The following is a 19,340-nucleotide window of genomic DNA, read 5'->3' on the forward strand; positions in this document are numbered from 1 at the left end:
CAGTTTTAAGAGAATATCGCAGACCATCGAAAACTATTGCAGGTCGAAGATAGAGGAGATATGTACTAAGGAAGTTATTCAGCGTTAGAATCCACCCAAGCGTAGTCATACGCGGCTATCAAGGAAAGTTGTACAGCTTTCACAGAAACTTCAGAGGTGGGAACCCGGGGCCATCGCTTGACTGGAGTGGTCGCTCTACTTATTAAGCTAACCGGGACGGCTAGCGTATGGTAAGGCGAGAGCGAATTGATCTAAAACTCGAGGTGGAAACTTGATCGAATGGTGGAGCAGGGCGAATTTTCGTTCAACTAAGAAATTTACGGTAAGGGCGCATAGCTTTACTCTGTAGCCGTATGGCTGCGTTTGGGTGGAGGCTAATGAGCGCGAGATGGCCGCAAAGTGAAGACAAGATACGGACAATATATGCGAACCAACTTAAGTGACACATGGATATGAGGGAGGCCGTAATGGAGATATTTAACGTGCACACCGACATCGCACAGTACACGGGCGTTCCAGTTCGCCTCATCTGAAGGGCGTCTTGGGACTCGGCAGTCGAGCACCAAACCACTGAGCCACCGCGGCGGGTCACAATATGACTAGCCGGTTGCGCCGAGGGGAGAGGCAAGCGGACTGTTCTCGGCAAGCAGAAGCATTGACGCAAAAACAGGAAAACTTGGCAGAGGAAGACCATAATTAGAAATTCGAAATAGCCCAGGACTTCATTGTAGAGGGCATAAAGGTCTGTCCGGCTGATTCAGGAAGTGATTTGTACATGCAGATCACGTAGCTTAGAACTTTTCGGGTCCCAGGCGTTGAGATTTGCAGGGTTAGTGCGAATTTTGGCCGTCGTGGACGAAGTAGGAGACTTACCCACAGTTCCCAGAATGGGTACTTCATTTGAACAGGAGGGTCCCGCGTTGAAGTTGGCAACAACGATATAGTCAGAAGCGTGAGTGGCGAGGTGGTGAAGTGAAGAGCCTTGGGCTACCTGAATGTCCTGCACAGCGAAAAGCAGCAGTGCGTGTAGAGTCAACGCGAGCAACTTTCGCGCTACAGTTCGTGCAGTTACTAACACTGGCAACTTAAAATGAATACGAAATGCAGCGCTCCGCAAGAAGTGAAAAGAGTGCGAAATCCGTGCATTGAGATCAGTGTTGGGAAATTCCGATTTGTTTTGTACCAGTGGAGATGAAAGATGTTCTTGGAATGCGTTGCACTGAAATACCGCCTAAATGAGTTATAGCCATCATTAAGGGGGCGGGTACTAATGTGCACATTACACGAGCAGCAATTATACGGGTAAAGCTTTTCAGAGCGAGAGTTGTACAGAAGTTTTTCGCGCAAATGGTCTCGTTATGGTTCGATGAAAAACTGGGACTTCTTCGCCGATAGTTCACAGTAACGAAAAGAAAGTGCGGTACGCGGCTTATCAAGTTTTGCCGATTAGTCTGCAGTCCGAAGCGCAAACGCCGAATTGAAGAAAAGTGTTGTAGCCTGTAGTGAAAGAGCCAGAGGAAAGTTCGCTTCCAAGTTTACTCCACCATCTCAATTCACCTGTATAGAAGCCGGGAAAACCTACAATGTACCGAGGCTTCAGTCTATTGCAATACACGAAGGAGGTGTACATCGTACAAACCCCGATGAACTTGTTGGCAATACAGACTAGAACAGGGAACGATGTTTGCACTTTACGTTATACCAGTCGCGAGTGCATGCACTGCAGGTAGCAGCATGATTGTGTACTATGTTCATCACTCTCCTACTCTTAACGGCAAATCACGTTTTTTGTAGCTACAGCAAATTGTTTGCCATGAAGGAGCATTCGATTCGACGACTGCACATTTCACAACAAACACTGTTCAGAAGCCTGCCTTGTTAATTCTGCACGCGGAGATCAACATGCAAGCGGGAACATCAAGTTTCACAAGCACGTGCTACGCAGGGTCACGTACTAGAGCAACAAAAATGTCTATACTAACCCATCGCAGAAATGCAATGCGCAAGTATGCGGCGCATCTTCAGAGGAAATCAGTTGAAGACCGTAGGCACTTTCGGAAAGCATGCGGACTTACCTGTTGCAGCTGAGATGCTTTAGTGTATGCCCCTTGAAGCCTGAAGCTTTTCAGTATGCCGCAGGGTTGGTGATGGACAGCTGGCGAACTTATGAGGAAGACATCCGGAGATCCTCTCAGAGGCACGTAGAGTGCGGAGTGGGACGGGCCCACAGTGAAGGCGAATATTTGCTCATAGTAGGCGAGAAGAACAGCTTGCTCTGTTGGGAGAAACAGCCTTCAGTTAAAAATCTAGACTATTGTGCCATAGGGGGGAAGCAAGTACCTTTGAACGCAGCGCCGAGTCGTTCGATTCTGCTGTTGTGGTGCCCGAGCCGACGGGAGAGAGCTTCCAGTTCTCCGGTGGACCTAATACTCTGCTTCAGGTCTCGCAAGCTAACGTTTCCAATTCTTCCGAGGGTGTGAAGTGTGGCAACGCTTAATCCACCCGTGAATCGCTTTGGAGCGGTGATGGTGTTGTTCCTGCTCTTCAGCATCTGCGAAATCGCGGAGGGGAAAGATGTTGGCTGGAGTTCGCGAGCAATAGGAATCTAATACTTACAGCCTGATGAACGAATTCGTGAATGTTGACGCCGTTCAGATAACCGCTGACGCGCAGGTCTTTCACGGCTGCATCTGCGAGCACAGTCTTCTTTCCAGTTACGACTTGGTCCTTTGTCGTAAGCAGCAGTTCGCTGGCGGACACCTTGATACCATCCAGGGTGCCGTGGATGCTATGGGAGGAGAGGGTGTGACGATATGGAAAATTAGGAAAAGTTCAAGCAGGAACAGAATGCGAGAGCAGCCATACTTTGCGTTTGCAGCGTCTACGTTTCGCAGGACTTTGGCTCCGCTGATCCTGTACTCCCGGCCATCGTTGAAGACTGCGTTGCGCGCCCAGGCCGCGACATCCACGCCTTGCAAGCGCGCCGATTCCGGCATGGTCAGAGTGCCCGATATGGTTGCGTTCCCAGTCACCGCCAATGGTCCATTGACAACGTTGGTGCGAATCTTGGTGAAGACATCTTGAGGGAGTTTCACTCCGTTGACGTTCCCATGAACGGTCAAGTCTCCTGTCGCGTAGAAGTGTACAAAGAAGAGCAGCATATGGTGTTGCAGCACTTTGGAAAAGGCCTTCGTACAGAAATGAGTTAGCATGGTATACGAAATAGAATTAGGAGTGAAACAAACATAGTCAAAGGGAACTGCAGTTCATTTTTTAATATAGTTTATTTCAGTATGTTAGACGTACAGTTACTAATAAAATCGACAGCAACGTTCGTGACTCAAGAAAAAGGTCGAGGTGACTGCGCCAGCAGCTAATCATCTTACCTGCAAACGTGACATTATGAAACTTGCACGATGAGGAGATCAGCTGATCCCCCACTGTCCTCAGCGCCGAGCTCACGAACAAGGGCAAGTTGACGCCATTTACCAGTGACGCCTCCACGCCGGCGCCGTGCAGAGAGCCTGAAACAATATTGGGACATGGAGTAATAATCCAAACCCGTTTAAGGAATGTCGCCTTGAACGTTCTTACCGTGGACATGCGCGCTGTGCATTTTCAGCTTCGTTTCGACGATCTGGTCTCTGGTGATGCTCATGTAGTGGTCTCTCAAATAGTCGAAATTGAAACCGTTCAGCGTGCCTCGAAGCGTCACGGGCTATGGAAAAGTGGTCAACGGAAGCATCCATAAGGCAAAGGAAAGGAAATCTCGATAATGGAAACGCACTAAGTAATACCTTGCTAAATCTACATACAGTCTTTGCCAAAAGCAACCAAACCAATCCTCAAGGTTCGTTTCCTAACCTTGCAGCGGAGCACTTGTAGCATTCCCTTACACTGTAGACCCGTGTGAGGTAAGGAGAACCATTCCCCTCGCCTTCAGGGGCGTTTTGGCCTTAAGGGGTGCTGTAAGGGCTTCACTGCAGAGCTGAGAAGCAAAGCCCGTTGCGTGGTTACTTTTGGTAAAGACTATGTTTGTGTTATCGTGATCACTGCCTGCACGCAATTTGCCTGCAGCCTTTCAAAGACCACTGCAGGAAACTTACCCCCTCGATAACAATGTTCCTGAACCTTTTGCTTCCTCGCAACGTTGAGGGTGCGTTTGTCTTGGCGCAAGATGAATGCAGCTGTCGTAAATCGATGCCGTCGACGAGTCCGTCAATTTTAAGGCCACCACGGAACGTGACATCGCCGAGAACGGTCGTCGGGGCACCTATAACTTGATGGCCGAAGACCCTCACTGCTTTCCTGCAGATTTCCTCAACCTTTACCGAGTCTACGAGGCCACTGACCCACACGTCTCCGTCGACGCTGAATCCCTTTTTCATGAACTTCCTACCCGTTACTGTGACGTTCTTAGCGGCGTCAACGACTTCTTCGGACACGTCAATGCCTTGGACAGTGCCAGTCACGTGCACGTCGGCCATGGAACCCAGGAATTCGAATCTGACTGGACCGGAAAACGTCGTCGACTCGTTTTTGAAAGCAGTCTTGCTGAAGAGTTCTTGTACGTTCACTTCGTTTATAGTGCCACGGACTACGAGTGGACCGAGGGTTTCCAAGCTGTTCTCGAAGACAATGTCTCCGCCTACTACCTGGTCGACGCCTTGAAGCATCCAGTTGTCCATATCCTCTTGAGAGACTCCATCCAGGAAAGACTCAAATGCAAAGCGTGGCACCGTTACTGGGCTAGAGAACACTTTCTCTCCAGTGACGACTTGATTCCCTGTTAGCAGGACGGCGTCTAAGTAAAGCTCGGCGAGCGAGACTCCCGAGAAATTGCTAGTGCGGACGTGAGCTTGGCGTGGTACTGTCAAGTTGTTAGCGAAGATCTTGCGGCCAGAGACGACTTGCGGGGCTGTAAAGGAATACATTGGAAGCATCGATGGGCAGCAGCAAGTGGTGCAGATAAGTAGGCTGCAAAGTCATTGAAGAGTCTTGTACGCATGGCAGAGTACTCACCGGAATATAGCAGGGAGTCTTCCATAAGTTCAGCAGCACGGATTCCGTTAATTCGGTTCCTTACCACAAAATTTGTAACCGTCAAGCCACCGTCAACGGTCAATGCTTCGAAATCTTTGGGAGCAGTGATTACGCAATTTTCGTCGAGACGACATAGTTCTGCCATGCTCACACCGTTTATGGATTCATCGACGACGAGGTTCTTTACGTGCAGATTCTTCCTGAATACTTTAGGGGCATGCACGACCTGCAACAAGTACCGAGTAGCATGTAGTAATGGCGTTTAATAGTTTGTAGAACGTGTGCAACAGACCTGATTGCCCTTCGTCAAGAGGGAGTCCCTCCAAACCCTGAGGTCGACTCCGTTGACAAGTCCTTTAACGACGACATCTCCAGCGAGGACCAGTTTGGTGAACATCTTTTCTCCGTTAAGCACTTTAGGTCCGCGCCGAAGCACGAACGACGACGGCACGTGCAGCCCGTTGATGTCAGGGCAGGTAAGGTTCCTGATCTGGAGAGTACAGAAAAATTTAACGAGTGCGCACAACAAAATCTAGGAAAAGGCATCACGGCATACCTGCACATTGTTGGCGAAGACGACCCTCTTGAAATCCGGGAACACAGGGGCATCAAGGCGGAGAGCATAGCGATACAAGTCCTCCAGTTTGCGATCGTTGATCAAGCCGGTAACCTTTACTTTGTCTTCGAAAACAACTTTACCTTTAAATGTCCATGTCCCTGAATGGAAAAGCAAGAAGTAACTTTTAAAAACAGCGAACAAAAGCTGAAGAACTAACATTGTTACCGTTCATAACTGTAGTCCGCCGCCTGCGCAAGAATTCTGCCAGCTGCGATAAGTCCACGCCGTCCACAAATCTACCAACGGCACTGTGGCCATCCAGGTGTATAATGTGGAAGGTCTTCTTCCCTGTGAATAGGAGTGATCATTTACCAGATACTGCAGTTGTGGGTCCAACTAATTTACCTGTTATGCGCTGTCCGGGAGTTTTAACTAGGACGTCAAGCTGACCTTTCCAGTCTGCAAAGGAAGATTTTCTGGTCACTTGGGACATAACTATGGCATCTTTTATACGCACCAGTGGTCGGATCTGGAATGTGTCGAATCCCGTTGAGAGCGACGTGCACGTGAAGCTCTCTGGCCGAGCAGTCTGAAAGGAAAACCTTTTCGGCAGTGATCGTGACGTTCTGATTGATCAGAACAATGTCAGGACCCGGTATCTGGAGGCCATTGACAGTTCCTCGCACGGTGACGTCGCTGAACTGGACGTTCGTGTACTCGTGAGCAGCTGAAACGAGATTATCCAAGTGTTAAAAAATACGTTAGAGGGATAACTGTGCGAAGATTAACTTTCAGTCGACACCGAATCTTTCTATGGGTCTATCACGGTGAAAATGCAAGCGGGCCGAGGCCCAAGGCAAGATTCGACTGCACGGGATTTCCTCAGATGACGTACACGGGAAACTAGCTTAATCTGTAATGATTACCTGTGACCACTTGGTGCCCGTGGACCCACATGACCGTGAGCCAGAGGTCATGGAGGTTGACATTGTTGAACAGTGCAGATTGGCCGATCTGCAGAATGCCCTCTACAGCGACGTCGCGCACTATCTTGCGCCCTCTTATGACGTGGTTTCCGTGACGAGTCAGGGCGTTCTGGTAGAACTTGTCGATGCTTATACCATTGCAGAACCCGGCGACCTACGCAAAAAAAAAGTGTAACCACGTCCTTGATATTATTTGCACACACAATATTCGTGTTAACACCTCCCCTTTGGAAAAAAAAAAAGGGGGGGGGGGGGGGGTTGGGTTGAAAGATGGCAGGCAAGGAATAAGAAACCAGTGAAAACATTTTCACTCAACCGCGCTCCTATTCGCCGATGATTGGTGCAACGTGAATGAGGCAAACGCTTGCGCCAGTCATTGAAAGCATGCAAAAATATGCAGATCGCGGTTCCCTAGACAGGCTGGACTCATTCTTGTAGCATCAAGGGTTGGTTTATGGGGGTTTAACGTCCCAAAGCAACTCCGGCTATGAGAGACGCCTTAGTGAAGGGCTCCGGGAATTTAGACCACCTGGGGAAGGAGGCTTACGTGTAGCACGTGAGCCGAAGCTTCGGTCATGGTCAGTTCCCCAGTCTGCACTTGGTCGCCTTCCGTGAGGAGAAGGTGCTGCGGCGAGAAAACGACTCCTCCGAGGCCCGCAGTCACGACATTGTTGAGGGCGTGAACCGGTCTCGCAAAGCGAATGTTGCCACTCAGGACATGACTGCCCGTTAAAGTAACCAGGTTGGAGACGTTCAGGCCGTTCACGGGTCCGTCGACCTGCAAGCTGTGGACGCTAAGGTGCTCAAATGACATGGGCACGTTGGGAAACTGAGGCGCGTTGGTGAAGAACAGGCGGCTGGGAAGGTTGGAGACGTCTTCCTTGTTCAGGTAGAACGTCTCAAGCTGGCCAAGTTTGCAACCATGCGCCGGACAGTCTAGTGCGAGGTGCTCGAAATGGTAGTCCCCTGCGTAGGAAGGAAGGATCACCTAAACTTACTAGCTTATTAACTCAAAAGTTACGCTGCGAGAAGACTGATCTGGCTTCAGAGTGACCGAGAGCAACAGAAACAGTGCAACCGAAATAGGAATTACCAGATACTCACATCGCCCTAAAACTACCCGCAGACAACTGAGCGAGAAAAATCACTGCATATGTGCTTTGAGTTTTTGTCGCGGTATTGCAGTGTTTGGGTAATCACTTGAGAACATGGTGGTGTACAACCTGAGCGCCTTTTGTGTGCCCATATTTAATATAAATTGGCAGGGCTCCAGAGGGCCAAAGAAGACCGATGTATAAGCCTTCCAGGCAAGTGCGGACATTTGGTTCGAGCACTGCGGCTGTAAGCCAAGAAGAATAACCGCAGCAATGATTAAAACTGAACAGATGAAATAGGCAGATTTATGCGTGATTATCACAAGATTCAGGCGGCAGTCAAGCTGCTCGTCTGAATACTGGGAGAAGAAAAACTGCTACAATCCATAGCAGACTAGCTTGGGAAATAAATGCAGTCTTGGTCACACGTCTGAAGGCCACAGCGTTCAGCTGCAGCTAAATGGATGTACCTAGAATGATCCGTGTAGAGGATCATTCAAACATACCCAAGTCAAGCAGGAAGCTTCTCTACCGCAAGATGAAGCCTTCTGCTAGCATTTCAAGGTCGTGCTGTCTTCAACAGTACAGCAATGGCTCTTGTGCGGCTGAAGCGAAAAGCTATAGGCCTTAAGACTATTGACCAAGACTACATCAGCTACAACAACGTTGAACTTGCCAGTCAGTGCTTGGTCTCCAGACAGCTTCAGAGCATCGTCGAGTTCAGTCAGCATGTTGCGAAGAGTGTCCTTCATTGCGTTAAGTTCCATTTGCAGCTTTTCAAGCTCTTCTAAGTCCTTGACGCTGTAGCTCTCGCCAGAGGCTATTTCTTCGAACTGAAAGAGATATCATGCAGGATATTACGTTTCACCCCAACTTGGAGCCTAGCCTCTATTCAACATTACTAAAAGGCGTATTGAACGTTGTCAAAGCGGCTAAGCATGCCCTCGTTATAGAGTAAAGCGCGGTAGTGAGTCGTGACAATTCATAAGGAGTCTGAAAAGAGCGGAATTTATCCGGCAGTTGGAAAGTATGTACTAGTGGGGACAAGTTTACGGGACGAGAGTTCTAGGAAAAACGTTTATTGTAGCGTCACCTCGCGACCCAGTCGCAGAGTAAAAAAAAAAAAGACATTTACCGAGTGTGTGCTCAATGGGTGAATGTGAGCCATAATAACAGGAGATATGACGCAACAGCACGAGGGGTGTTTGAAGCTTATCACCTGAATAGCGCCACAAATGCATCCGATGCATCCACTACCTTTAGGCCTGAAATAATAGAACTCGAGCGGCTAGTGTAACAGTGCGTCAATACCGACATTTGCTTCTGCGCATGCATTTTTCAGTATATTTTATGGCCTGGTTTTCAAACAGTCATATGAAAGATACCGCTGGCTTGAACTCGCTTTTCCACGTTCAGCGTCTGCCCCGTTAGTGCGCTTTGCACTTTGTAAACTGCATCATGGAGGACAAAATGCATAGCGTGAAAAAAAAAAAAAAGATTCGTTTGCACATTGCCAAATGTCGGCTTTAAACTCGCCTGCTGAGCCGAATGGCCTCCTGGACGTGCAGGTCCTGGAAGACGACCTCGCCCGGGATGCGTATGGTTTCGGTGCGGTCGGTGTAGTAGACCTGGTCCAGCTGCGAGACCAGCCCCTGGGCAGACTCCTCTGTGGCCAACTGCGAAGACTCCTGGCACCAGCGCAGGCTGTCGTCGTACCAGCGTTGGATCTGGTTGTCGTGGTAGAAGTCCACCTTGTACGCCCCGGGACCCTCGGTCGAAGGGTTGGACACAGCTGAGTGAGGAGAGAGAGAGGGAACTGAACTAGGAACAAGTGCGCCGTACAAACCGGTAGCAAGATTGAGAAGGAACACCAAGAGCTCGCGAACACGCGTACAAAAGTTTAATGCGAGAGTTCGATGCGCCGGCAGTAGTTTAACGTAGACTGACGATGCGATGTAGTGAAAAAAAAAAGGCTGCAATATCCAGCGTAAGAAAGTAAAAGATCCCCAACTGCAGAGCAGAGGGCTTTAGTTAGACCCCATCATAAAATGTGCCAACTTTGTGTCCATACTGCCGCAGGTCTTTCATTACATCCCACCCATATCTCTCGGTAGGTATCCATCCAAGCGGAGTGTACGCCGATGCAATCGAAATAAGGGAACTTGAAGGTGTTCTTCATTGAGAACAATAAACGTTTGGTTTAAGAATGGAGAAACAATTGGTTGAGTTGAGTCGTTTAAAATAGTCGCTTTTGGTTTTGCTTCACATCTTTGCAGGACCCGGGAGGCGGCCCATTGGAAACAAACAATCCTGAGGCTTTTTGGTTTTAAAAAAATGGGTTCAGCGCGCTTTTCCAAGGTAAAATTTCTCATTCCCCATAAACACGACCCTAACTGAAACTTAATACTTCACAAAAGCATGAAGTTTCAGATGTTCTTGTATGAAAAGGTGGGAATGTAAACGTATTTGTTCTCGTGTCGTAAAGCAGGACGCTATCAGAAAATTAAATACCCTAGCAGTGAGTGGTTCTGCGACCTAGCAAGGGCAGGCAGCCAGATGTTGGCAGCAAGTCGAGACTGATGGCGCTAAAACATCGAAATTCAGATTTCGTGGCGAAGAACTAAACTCGCCAACCATTAGCAGAGGCGAGCCATTATCAACGGCTATGAAACAGCTGGTAGGCGATCGACATAGAATACGCAATTAAACGAACGGCACACGCCGTGCCATACTCAGGGGCGCATAGAACAGAAGCTGCTGGGTCAGAAATAGCACGGAGCGCGTTTTGCATGCGTAATGATGTTCGAGATATGCAGAGAATTTACATGCACAGAGCATGCTAAACACGATCTTACGACAGATGGCAACACAGCAACCACTGAGTGGAGGCGGTTTGATATTATCAGCCCAGGTGCTCCCCAGGGACTTGCACCGATAACAGGGACGCTTTAGTGGAGGGCTGGCATTCATTCAGACCTGGATTTCCATAACATGCATGCGTGGAAATATCGGTGTTTTAGCATTTCACCTTGATAGAACTGGGCTAAGGCAGGCCCGCTGGATATTATATCGTGATCTCGAACTCGGCAGCAGATGTCGATAGCTGCGCAGTCACCATGTCGGTTGGAGACGCCATTTCCCACGATGGACGGAGATTCATCTGCAGTCTCACTGTTGCGAGTCGCTACTAACGCTTGGACAAGCGAATTAGGAAAAACCAATCACGCAGGTTTCTGAACACGGGGCGGTACCCGATTAGAGTTCTTAGTAAAGAGTTGGAAACTAGAATATCACCCCCTGCCCTTTCCACACTACTCCCAAGGCGGGCTGTAGGAAGGTTTTTTTTTTTTTTTTGTCACTGATCACGGGCCTACAGACTTTCCCGGTGCCATTCATCGTTAGTGCATAATCTGGGGACTGCAGCGCGTCGCTGCATGTCTGCAAAGTCGACCAATCAATTTTTCATAGACAACATCGTTTATGAACGCGCCTAGCAAGAAAGAAAGGCGGCGTATTGACTTGCGCGTCACGTCTGCAATCATGCATAGAACGAATGGTGTCCGACTGAGCGGGATATACGCCCAAAGCGGCGAGCGGACGATAGGCATGCATGCATGCACGAGACCAACGCACCGAGCAGCAGGTCCCTGGAATGCTGCAGTAGGTAGAAGGTCAGATCGTGCACGCCGGGTCCCATCGTGGACTGGGTGTGCTGCACTTGGGCCAGGACGAAGTGCAGCCGTTGTACTGGTAGAGGTGCACCGGCTCGTACAGGCTGCCCACGGCAAGCAGGAATTCGCCGCCGGCGCCTTCGTACGCGGCCATCTTGGTCGCCCCGGTGGTGTGCAGGCACTGGAAGGGCACGAACTTGCCGTCCACGTACTTGTAGACCACAGAGTTGACGGCGTAGTTGCGGTGGTCGTCGTCTGCGCCGTTGGCGGGTGCGGTGTGCGGGCGCAAGCTTATTCCGGACTCTGTTGCATCATCGCGTTAGAAACTCAAGCCGGCCTACTGTAATCCTACCAGTTACAAAACCCGTAATGAAAATTTCGGGGGAAAACTAACCAGTTTCAGAAGGTTAACAGATTGGTGCGAAACCTGCGAACTTAGTAAACAACCACTTGCGGCGCCTTGTAACCTCCCGGGTAGCGCCGAAACGTTACAATAATGCTACATTTTTGTTATGGTCAAATGTTCGTTTAATGTGCCTAATTGTCCTTTTTTCTAATGTTATTGTAATGTTATTGTAATGTTACATATAAACGTTACAATAACCTTCCCCGAACATTAATGAAACATGTAAACAACATACATGTAAGACAAATGTAACATTCTTGAAAATGGTGAAGCGGTCCTGCACAAGCATGTATGCCCGCCGGTTGTGCTGGCACACAACTTACAGCGCTTTGTAAGAGCCAGCAATGAGGGCGACACTTCAGTTCCACTATACAGCACAACACACAACTCGTAATTACTCACCTCCGAACACATATCATGCAGTCAAGCTTATATACCCATTACTAAGGGATGTCCCATGAGTGATAGTGGCGAATGGGGAATAACTAACGTTTTCCGACAAAATAATGCGGTTGTGCTCGCTATCTATGGTGAGTACTATCTAAGGGAATTTGGCCCAGTCAGGACGAAGGGTTTTATACATGGGCCCTCTGCAGTCTTTCGCAAATTCTAGAATCAATTATCTACAGAGATCATGCAATACGCATAATTTGGTGGTTTTTCGAGTACGAAGCGACAAGTGAGCGTGTCAGCGCGTTCAAAATAAGGAGGGCATAGTCCCTACAAGAGATCTTATTTTGAAGTTTACGAACTTTATATTGAAAAAGAAAATGGCAAATCCGCTAAGTTCAGCCGTTTCATCTACTTCGATAACGCATGGCCAAGGAGTGTGGATGTCCAGGAGAGACATTTCGGAGAGGCTGTTGAAGGCTTGAAATACGGTAACTTGCAATATGTTATGCGGTCTGTGTGGCGGGGGGGGGGGGGGGGGGGGGGGGGGGGTAAGGCCTTAGCATGTTTGCAAACAGAATAAGCATGTAACCTAATCCCAAAGCCTGGAGTTGTAGCTCATAAGCTAAAGTGCAGCAGTACCCATCGTTACCAACATGGATGAGACGAAAAAGAGCAAGAATAATGTTAGAACTCGTTGACAGACAAGCTGCCAAGTCTGCAAGAGCCCGATCTGGCTAGTGAGCAATTCATAGCCAGCCTACCGCGGGAACATCGAAATATGGACAGCGGCAGCGCGCAGTAATTGCATGCATGACTCACATTGTTCATATTGATTAGCAATGGCCAAGAAGAACTCTTTCGTCGAAGAGTCCGGTCCCAAGGTGAAGAACTCTGCGTCTGTGGCGGCGTACGTTGGAATCTCCTGCAGAGTCTTCCAGCTGTTGCGGGACAGGTCGTGTTTGTAGATGACCGTGCTCACTTTGGCGGTGTCCTTTGAGAAGCGCTTGTTGACCACGGCCAGGAAGTCCAGGTTGTGAATGGAGAACGGTTCGAGGTCGCACACCACCCTGCTTTCGACTTGGGCGTACTTGTCGAAATAGGTTGCTGGAAACAATCAAGTCCAGCTGTGACCACAGCAAACACTGGTGCATCGTCATGAGACGTATTACTAATCAAATGTCAAGGTGCCATGGTACAACTTGACATAGCTTCAGCGTATCACTTATTTAGTCCTTAATAGACTGCGGCTCCAAAACTTGAGACTGCTTTCGTGACCAGAGGATACTGCCAGAACCTCGGAAATCGAGAACTAAACCACGGGTATGGGGAGCAGAATGCTTCTTTCAAAGGACAGCAAAGCAGTTCAGACTAGTAAACAAAAAAAAAAAAACACGCGCCATACCTCTCCAGTTATAGATGGAGGTGAACATCTCTTTCCCAGAATTAGCCAGTGCAAGGTTGTACTCTCCGTTGGATTGCCTGCGTGTGCGGAAACGCAGGATTAGAATTCCAGTGATGTTAGACCGAACACAGGCTGTTCCACAAGCGACTATTGAACTGACATTTGCCAGAAGGCCACAGAGGTGGGTGACGCGCTGTTGATGGTGTGGTCGATGTAGATTTTCCTCGTGTCCTTGTCAAAGAACCGCAACTCTGCCCCGTTTTGTAGTCCAGCGTCGGCGGCAACAATGTACAGTTTGTTGTTGAAGGTGAATCCCACGATATTTCTGGGATCGATGCATTCCGTGAACGCAATGGGGTTCCATTTGTTGCCCTGCAAGAAGGAATTCGTTAGAAAAAAGGTACGGAAGATGCACCAACCGCGCGTGCTTACCGTTAATGTTCCCACCGTCAATCTGGGCCGTATGTCCCTCGACCCAGCAGAAACGCAAACCACGTAGAGTTCGCCCGCATATGGTACGAAACTAACGTACAGCTGCCTCTCGCACAGGTCAGAGAAGGGTGAAAGACGCTGGAGGCGATGAACTCCTGCACATTGAACACGATGTGGCTAGTCATAATGCCGAACTCGCAACAAAGCCTAACGAAGCAGAATGTCTGCCGGAGACATTCACTGGCTGTTGGTAGTTACTAAATGAGAGCAGGTGGAATAAAAAATGACAGCTTGCACTTTAACAAGCCGGGGAAGAGTTTAGATTCGAAATAAATATGTGCCGAACACAAGGAATCAAATTTCGCCGGTGCGTGGAGACTGGCCCAGACGCAAACTTCGAATATCCTAAAACTTTTTTCTCTTATCGCTCTACTGGTGTCCCGTTTAATCCGCTCTGTGCACCGCATACGCTTCGCCAAGTAGCAGAGACAGCTATCGTAGAGCCAAAGCTGTGCTTTGCCGTTCAATAAAACCGCCCTCCGTGCATTTCATGTAGCCCTCGCTAGGTGGCGACAGCTGTCCCGCTCACGTGCTTTTTGTCTGGTCAACATGGCTGCGCCCAGTCAGCGGACGTGGATAGCTCAGCATCGTTGTTTTCTATAGTCTCGCGAGGAAGCAATCCCTACTTAAACCGAAGCAGCAATGGAGCCGGCAAATTTAAGCGAGAACTTTAGTCTACAGCTCGCGGAGGTCGAAATGCTGTCCAGCATGTACCCTCGAAGCGATGAATTCAAACTTTTGACAGCACATGCTGTTAGTGAATTCCGAGATTTTTTGGACGGAAAATGCGACGTGGTGTTGTCCTCCTTGGATTTGAACTTCACAATTAGAACGGACGCGGTGAGTGTGACGCCCTGTTTACCTGACGCAAATCGGTGGATGCATCGTTTCTTCTCTCGTAGGGTACGGTGGACTTGGACGTGCATTTGCCGCACAGCTACCCTTCAACGCCCCCGGAAATCACGCTGAGAGCGGACTGCCTCGATAGGGCCACACACACCGCCCTGACGAAAGAAGCCTGCGAGTTTATTGCGTCACAGTCTCCTGGATCCTTAATCGTCAATGACACAGTGGAATGGATCATAGAGAACTTCCCGAGGTTCTGCAAGGCACCAGTCGTCACAGAAGTCGCACAGAATAGTCGGCGTTTGTTTACAAGATTGTGGATAGTCAGGTGGGTTCATTCAATTGCATGCAGCAAACGATTCTGTCTAAAAGTCCTCAGCGATGAGAATTTAGATTCCTCTGCACGCGAAATTGCGTGCAGTCGTACGGGAACTTTCTTTCCTCGCCTTTTCAGTCACCACATTTACAACAAAGACAAAAGAAGACTCATCCTGGAGTTGGGAAAGGAGGGCAAGTTGACAGGATTCTGCCTTCCCGGAAAGCCAGGTATCATCTGCTTCGAAGGTCTGTCAGAGGAGTGCCTTAGCGCCTGGTCGACGATAAAGAACCTCACGTGGAAAAGGATAGGCCTCAAGCACCAAGAAGACTTCGAGCTAGGGGACAGTCAAGATGTGGATAGCCTTAGGAAATTCGGGAAGGTTTCCGAGATTGCGTTCAACACCAAGCAGAATGCTAGCAGGGACCATCACATGGACATGGGCGAATTCGCAAAGTTCCTGAGTGAACACGGCTGTACAAATGTGTTCGAACTGCTGTTCGGAATTGAAGCCAAAATAAACAGCTGACTGCGGTCAATTTCGGCTTACCTGCGGTCAACGGTCACGGGATAAGTGTCATGGGAATGAATTTCTAATAAATGTTACGTTGTTGCAAAGCGCTGCAGTTTGTAGTGCAATTTATTGTTAAAATTAAATCAAGCCGCGAAGGAAGAATTTGAACTGTAGGGCGCTCTAAAAACGAAGAGTCATTAGGCTGGGGGAACTTCCGATGACACGCGATTGACCGTGAAAGCGTTAATGGCAAGAAAAAAAATGGAGATGTGGGCTAAAGCTATACATAGCAGGCCAGCTGTATAATGCATACTACGAAATATGGGAGCGACGAATTGCGGATGCGAAATTAACGCGATGCAATGGGCCGCACAGTGACCGAAACAAATTGGGCACTGGCAAGCAACACATACAACGAGTTCATTTCACATCATTAATTATTCGGAGGCTGGCGTTCGGGCAGAACAGCACACGCACACACCACTTCTGAAAGCCTGTAACGAGAGCGGCCTCCTCACGCCGGGACCTAACACGCTTCTTGTAACCGCGGCATTGCGCCTCATTTTAAATAAATATGCTTGTCCGAAACATCGCTGCCATTGCGTGAAACTTACCGAGGCTGTCCTTGATTGACACGTCGAGTGATGTGCTGCGCTTGCCTCGTCTTTGGCCGGAATCGCTGGGCAGGTTATGCGCTGCTAAAATGGAGTCCAGCAGATCCTGCACCGCTTGGTCATATGCGTGGATGTCTGTGGACACTGCGGGCAGAAAAAAGAATTGTTTCAGTTCGAGCACACTGGTCCGGAATTCAGGGCTCGATTGTCTTATTAGAAACGGCAGACCCGTTAAATGCAGGCTTGACGGTGTGCCGAGAGCTGGCTAAAATTCACAAGTTTTAATCAGTGCATCACCCGCCGAAATTCGATCATGCGTAAGGGGGGGCGGACATTGTGCGAAACGAGGAAGGAGAATGGCTCAGCAAATAGAAGAAATATGAATGGAGCATTGGAAGCGATATGGCAGAAATTTCGAAAAGATATTGTACGCCCTAAATAAAGTAGAGTGGAAAGAAATTAAACTCTTCTAACGCACTTTATAAAAGGGAGTGTGCTAGAGGGCAGCTTAGTCCCATGTTCCTGTTCAGAGTAGCTGGGTAAACAAAAGGTTGAATGCATGGCACTTTTCTAAAGGATAGGGGGCTGTTGATAAGCAGGCGCAGTTAGCCTTACAGTGGCCTGTCTGCTAATTGCTTCGCTTGAGTCACCGATTTTAACAATTGTGTCGACCACTGTACCACAAGGCCAGTGCTCCATAAAAACTTGAATGATTTCAACACTGATCTCCGCTCACTTAGGGAGCCGTCATGCACGGCCGATTCTCAGTGTGCACGACGCGGGAGACATTGTCCAACGGAACGTTCATTCTCATCAGGTGGTGCGCCCCGCCGCGGTGGCTCAGTGGTTAGGGCGCTCGACTACTGATCCGGAGTTCCCGGGTTCGAAGCCGACCGCGGCGGCTGCGTTTCGATGGAGGAAAAACGCTAAGGCGCCCGTGTGCTGTGCGATGTCAGTGCACGTTAAAGATCCCCAGGTGGTCTAAATTATTCCGGAGCCCTCCACTACGGCACCCATTTCTTCCTTTCTTCTTTCACTCCCTCCCTTATCCCTTCCCTTACGGCGCGGTTCAGGTGTGCAACGATATATGAGACAGATACTGCGCCATTTCCTTTCCCCAAAAAACCAATTATTATTATCAGGTGGTGCATAGGGGTGTCTTACTTTCGTCACGCGGGCACGATGAATGGAAATAGTTCACACTCAACAGCACAATTGATACATAGGCGACATGGCGCAATGAATCCGGAGCATCCATACCGCTGCACAGGCGGAGTTGGCGCTCAGGAGCGACAAGAGAGGAGCTCTAACGCGACACAGGCCTCGATCGTGTAACGCAAGGGAGGTGCAAAGGCAACGGAAGTGACGAGAAGCGATTCATCACTTTAGCTGCCTTGCGAAGCTCTCGTGCTAGGGAGAGCCACTGAGGGGCGCATTTCACTGTCAGTGGCATTTGGAAATACTATCATCTGTGTGGCGGCCATTTTAGAAACGTGCTCCACAATATTAACTGGAACACATCTGTCACAGTAATGTCTTCTCCGAGCCAGTATCGATCGCAGTTGATAAATTTGATATTCAAATGCAGCAGTTGACAGTAGAGAGTTTCCAGATTTAACACTCGGGTCGGGGGGGGGGGGGGGGATCTTAGGTGTGAGGCATCGTAATGTTAGAGTATGCAATTATGGGATGTCAAGTTGCACAGGCGATCCGATTGGCCCTAATTGTAAATCTTTGAATTGATTGACGCATCAGATCCCGTAAAGAATATGTTTCTGCAATTGCGAAAAATATTGCGACTAATATCGCAATCGTTTGTTGATCGGGAGACACATTACGCGTTTTCGTAAGATCACTTTGCATTCGACTCCGTTGCACACAGTGGCCACAAAACCAAAACAGTGATCAATGGAAATATAGAATTTTAAACGAGTCGTAATCTGGTACCGGCAAGGCAGAGTTATATGCGTTCATTTAAATGCATTACCGTTGGGTGCCAGGAAGCAAACAGTATTCGGAGATGGACTGCCGAATCCGGCATCGAACGTAAAGCTCGTGGAACATGGGAAGCGGTAGGCAATAGAGTGCAAAATTTTTGCGGTTGGGAGGTTCTTTGCGACATGTACCACTGTGAAAGTCGTGCTGCAACTCGCCAGCAGCATCCCGACTACACCCACTGCGGAACAAAGGTCTCTCCCATCTCTCTCCAGTTATGATACCTAAAAGGACAGCCGAATTAACGCTCTGCCTGCACACACGCATCGCTTGTTTCTGTGCAACCGGCTGGCTTTGTGGGAAATCTGAACAGGAGGGCCGGCGAACAAGTAGTACAAAGGAAAGGGGGCAGCTACACTAAGCACGCAGTCTCTCGCGGCGACAGCATATCCTCGCAAACGGCCAGCTTGTCTCCGAGGGCACGCCCGTCGCGTCGTCAAGCCCGCCAACCCTCTCACCGGTCTTGTTGAGTGTGGTTTCCGGTGCTGCCACCGTCGTCCGCAGTCCGGGAATGGCGTCCGTCAGCAGCCGCGTCCAGGAGGCGTGGGCCAGGGTGGCTGCCATTAGCATCAGGGCGGCGGTCAAGGACCGGCCCAACGGAAACGCCATCTGCAAGAGGCAGTCGACTTCGGGATGGCGGTGGCAGGAAGTATTTATGCTCGCATCATCATTACGAAGTAAATGCGATGCTGTTGCGCAGAAAACGAACGCGGCAACGCATATATGCGGCGAGTGCCGACTAACGTCCGAACCCGTCGCGGATGAAAGAGCGCTGGGCGTGTCAAGAAGCTTATGGTCAACGCCTAAGCAAAATACACCGCACAATCTTCACCGGCAGTCGTACGATTGACAAGAGCACCCACTACGATTTTACAAACAGTGACAAAAAGGTTCGGTCTTATACATACACAGCATCGTCGACAAGCTTTGCGCGGAGATTTCAACTCGCGCCGCTTCAAGCCAAGCGCACGGAAGCCAAGTTTGACTCAATTGAACGAAGCTCTCTTCG

At 49.2% G+C, this 19,340-nt stretch overlaps 3 protein-coding genes across 3 annotated transcripts in view; 1 reads left to right on the forward strand and 2 right to left on the reverse strand.

Annotated features, from left to right (window-relative positions):
- Positions 1 to 19,028, reverse strand: part of clos (closca) — a 25,983-nt gene extending 6,955 nt beyond the window's left edge. The window contains 26 exon segments of the mRNA XM_077662640.1: positions 874 to 1,000; positions 2,076 to 2,275; positions 2,341 to 2,551; positions 2,617 to 2,788; positions 2,866 to 3,127; positions 3,387 to 3,524; positions 3,595 to 3,718; positions 4,107 to 4,918; positions 5,023 to 5,269; positions 5,336 to 5,533; positions 5,600 to 5,760; positions 5,828 to 5,950; positions 6,008 to 6,061; positions 6,120 to 6,329; positions 6,529 to 6,742; positions 7,136 to 7,554; positions 8,359 to 8,515; positions 9,215 to 9,474; positions 11,316 to 11,420; positions 11,423 to 11,608; positions 12,972 to 13,256; positions 13,555 to 13,631; positions 13,715 to 13,926; positions 13,987 to 14,141; positions 16,337 to 16,480; positions 18,790 to 19,028. Of these exon segments, the coding sequence (XP_077518766.1) occupies positions 874 to 1,000; positions 2,076 to 2,275; positions 2,341 to 2,551; positions 2,617 to 2,788; positions 2,866 to 3,127; positions 3,387 to 3,524; positions 3,595 to 3,718; positions 4,107 to 4,918; positions 5,023 to 5,269; positions 5,336 to 5,533; positions 5,600 to 5,760; positions 5,828 to 5,950; positions 6,008 to 6,061; positions 6,120 to 6,329; positions 6,529 to 6,742; positions 7,136 to 7,554; positions 8,359 to 8,515; positions 9,215 to 9,474; positions 11,316 to 11,420; positions 11,423 to 11,608; positions 12,972 to 13,256; positions 13,555 to 13,631; positions 13,715 to 13,926; positions 13,987 to 14,141; positions 16,337 to 16,480; positions 18,790 to 18,940 (5,404 nt within the window). The 5' untranslated portion in view covers positions 18,941 to 19,028.
- LOC144128863 (E3 ubiquitin ligase Rnf121) overlaps positions 1 to 19,340 on the reverse strand; it is a 283,986-nt gene that overhangs the window by 187,083 nt on the left and 77,563 nt on the right. The window lies entirely within an intron of this gene.
- LOC144130494 (RWD domain-containing protein 2A) lies at positions 14,599 to 15,747 on the forward strand. The gene is made up of 3 exons (XM_077664409.1): positions 14,599 to 14,886; positions 14,949 to 15,220; positions 15,347 to 15,747. Exons 1-3 carry the CDS (start codon positions 14,689 to 14,691, stop codon positions 15,735 to 15,737), a joined length of 861 nt encoding a protein of 286 aa, XP_077520535.1. The 5' UTR covers positions 14,599 to 14,688; the 3' UTR covers positions 15,738 to 15,747.

This window comes from Amblyomma americanum, chromosome 4, assembly GCF_052857255.1.
Source record: "Amblyomma americanum isolate KBUSLIRL-KWMA chromosome 4, ASM5285725v1, whole genome shotgun sequence".
Lineage (NCBI taxonomy): Eukaryota > Metazoa > Arthropoda > Arachnida > Ixodida > Ixodidae > Amblyomma > Amblyomma americanum.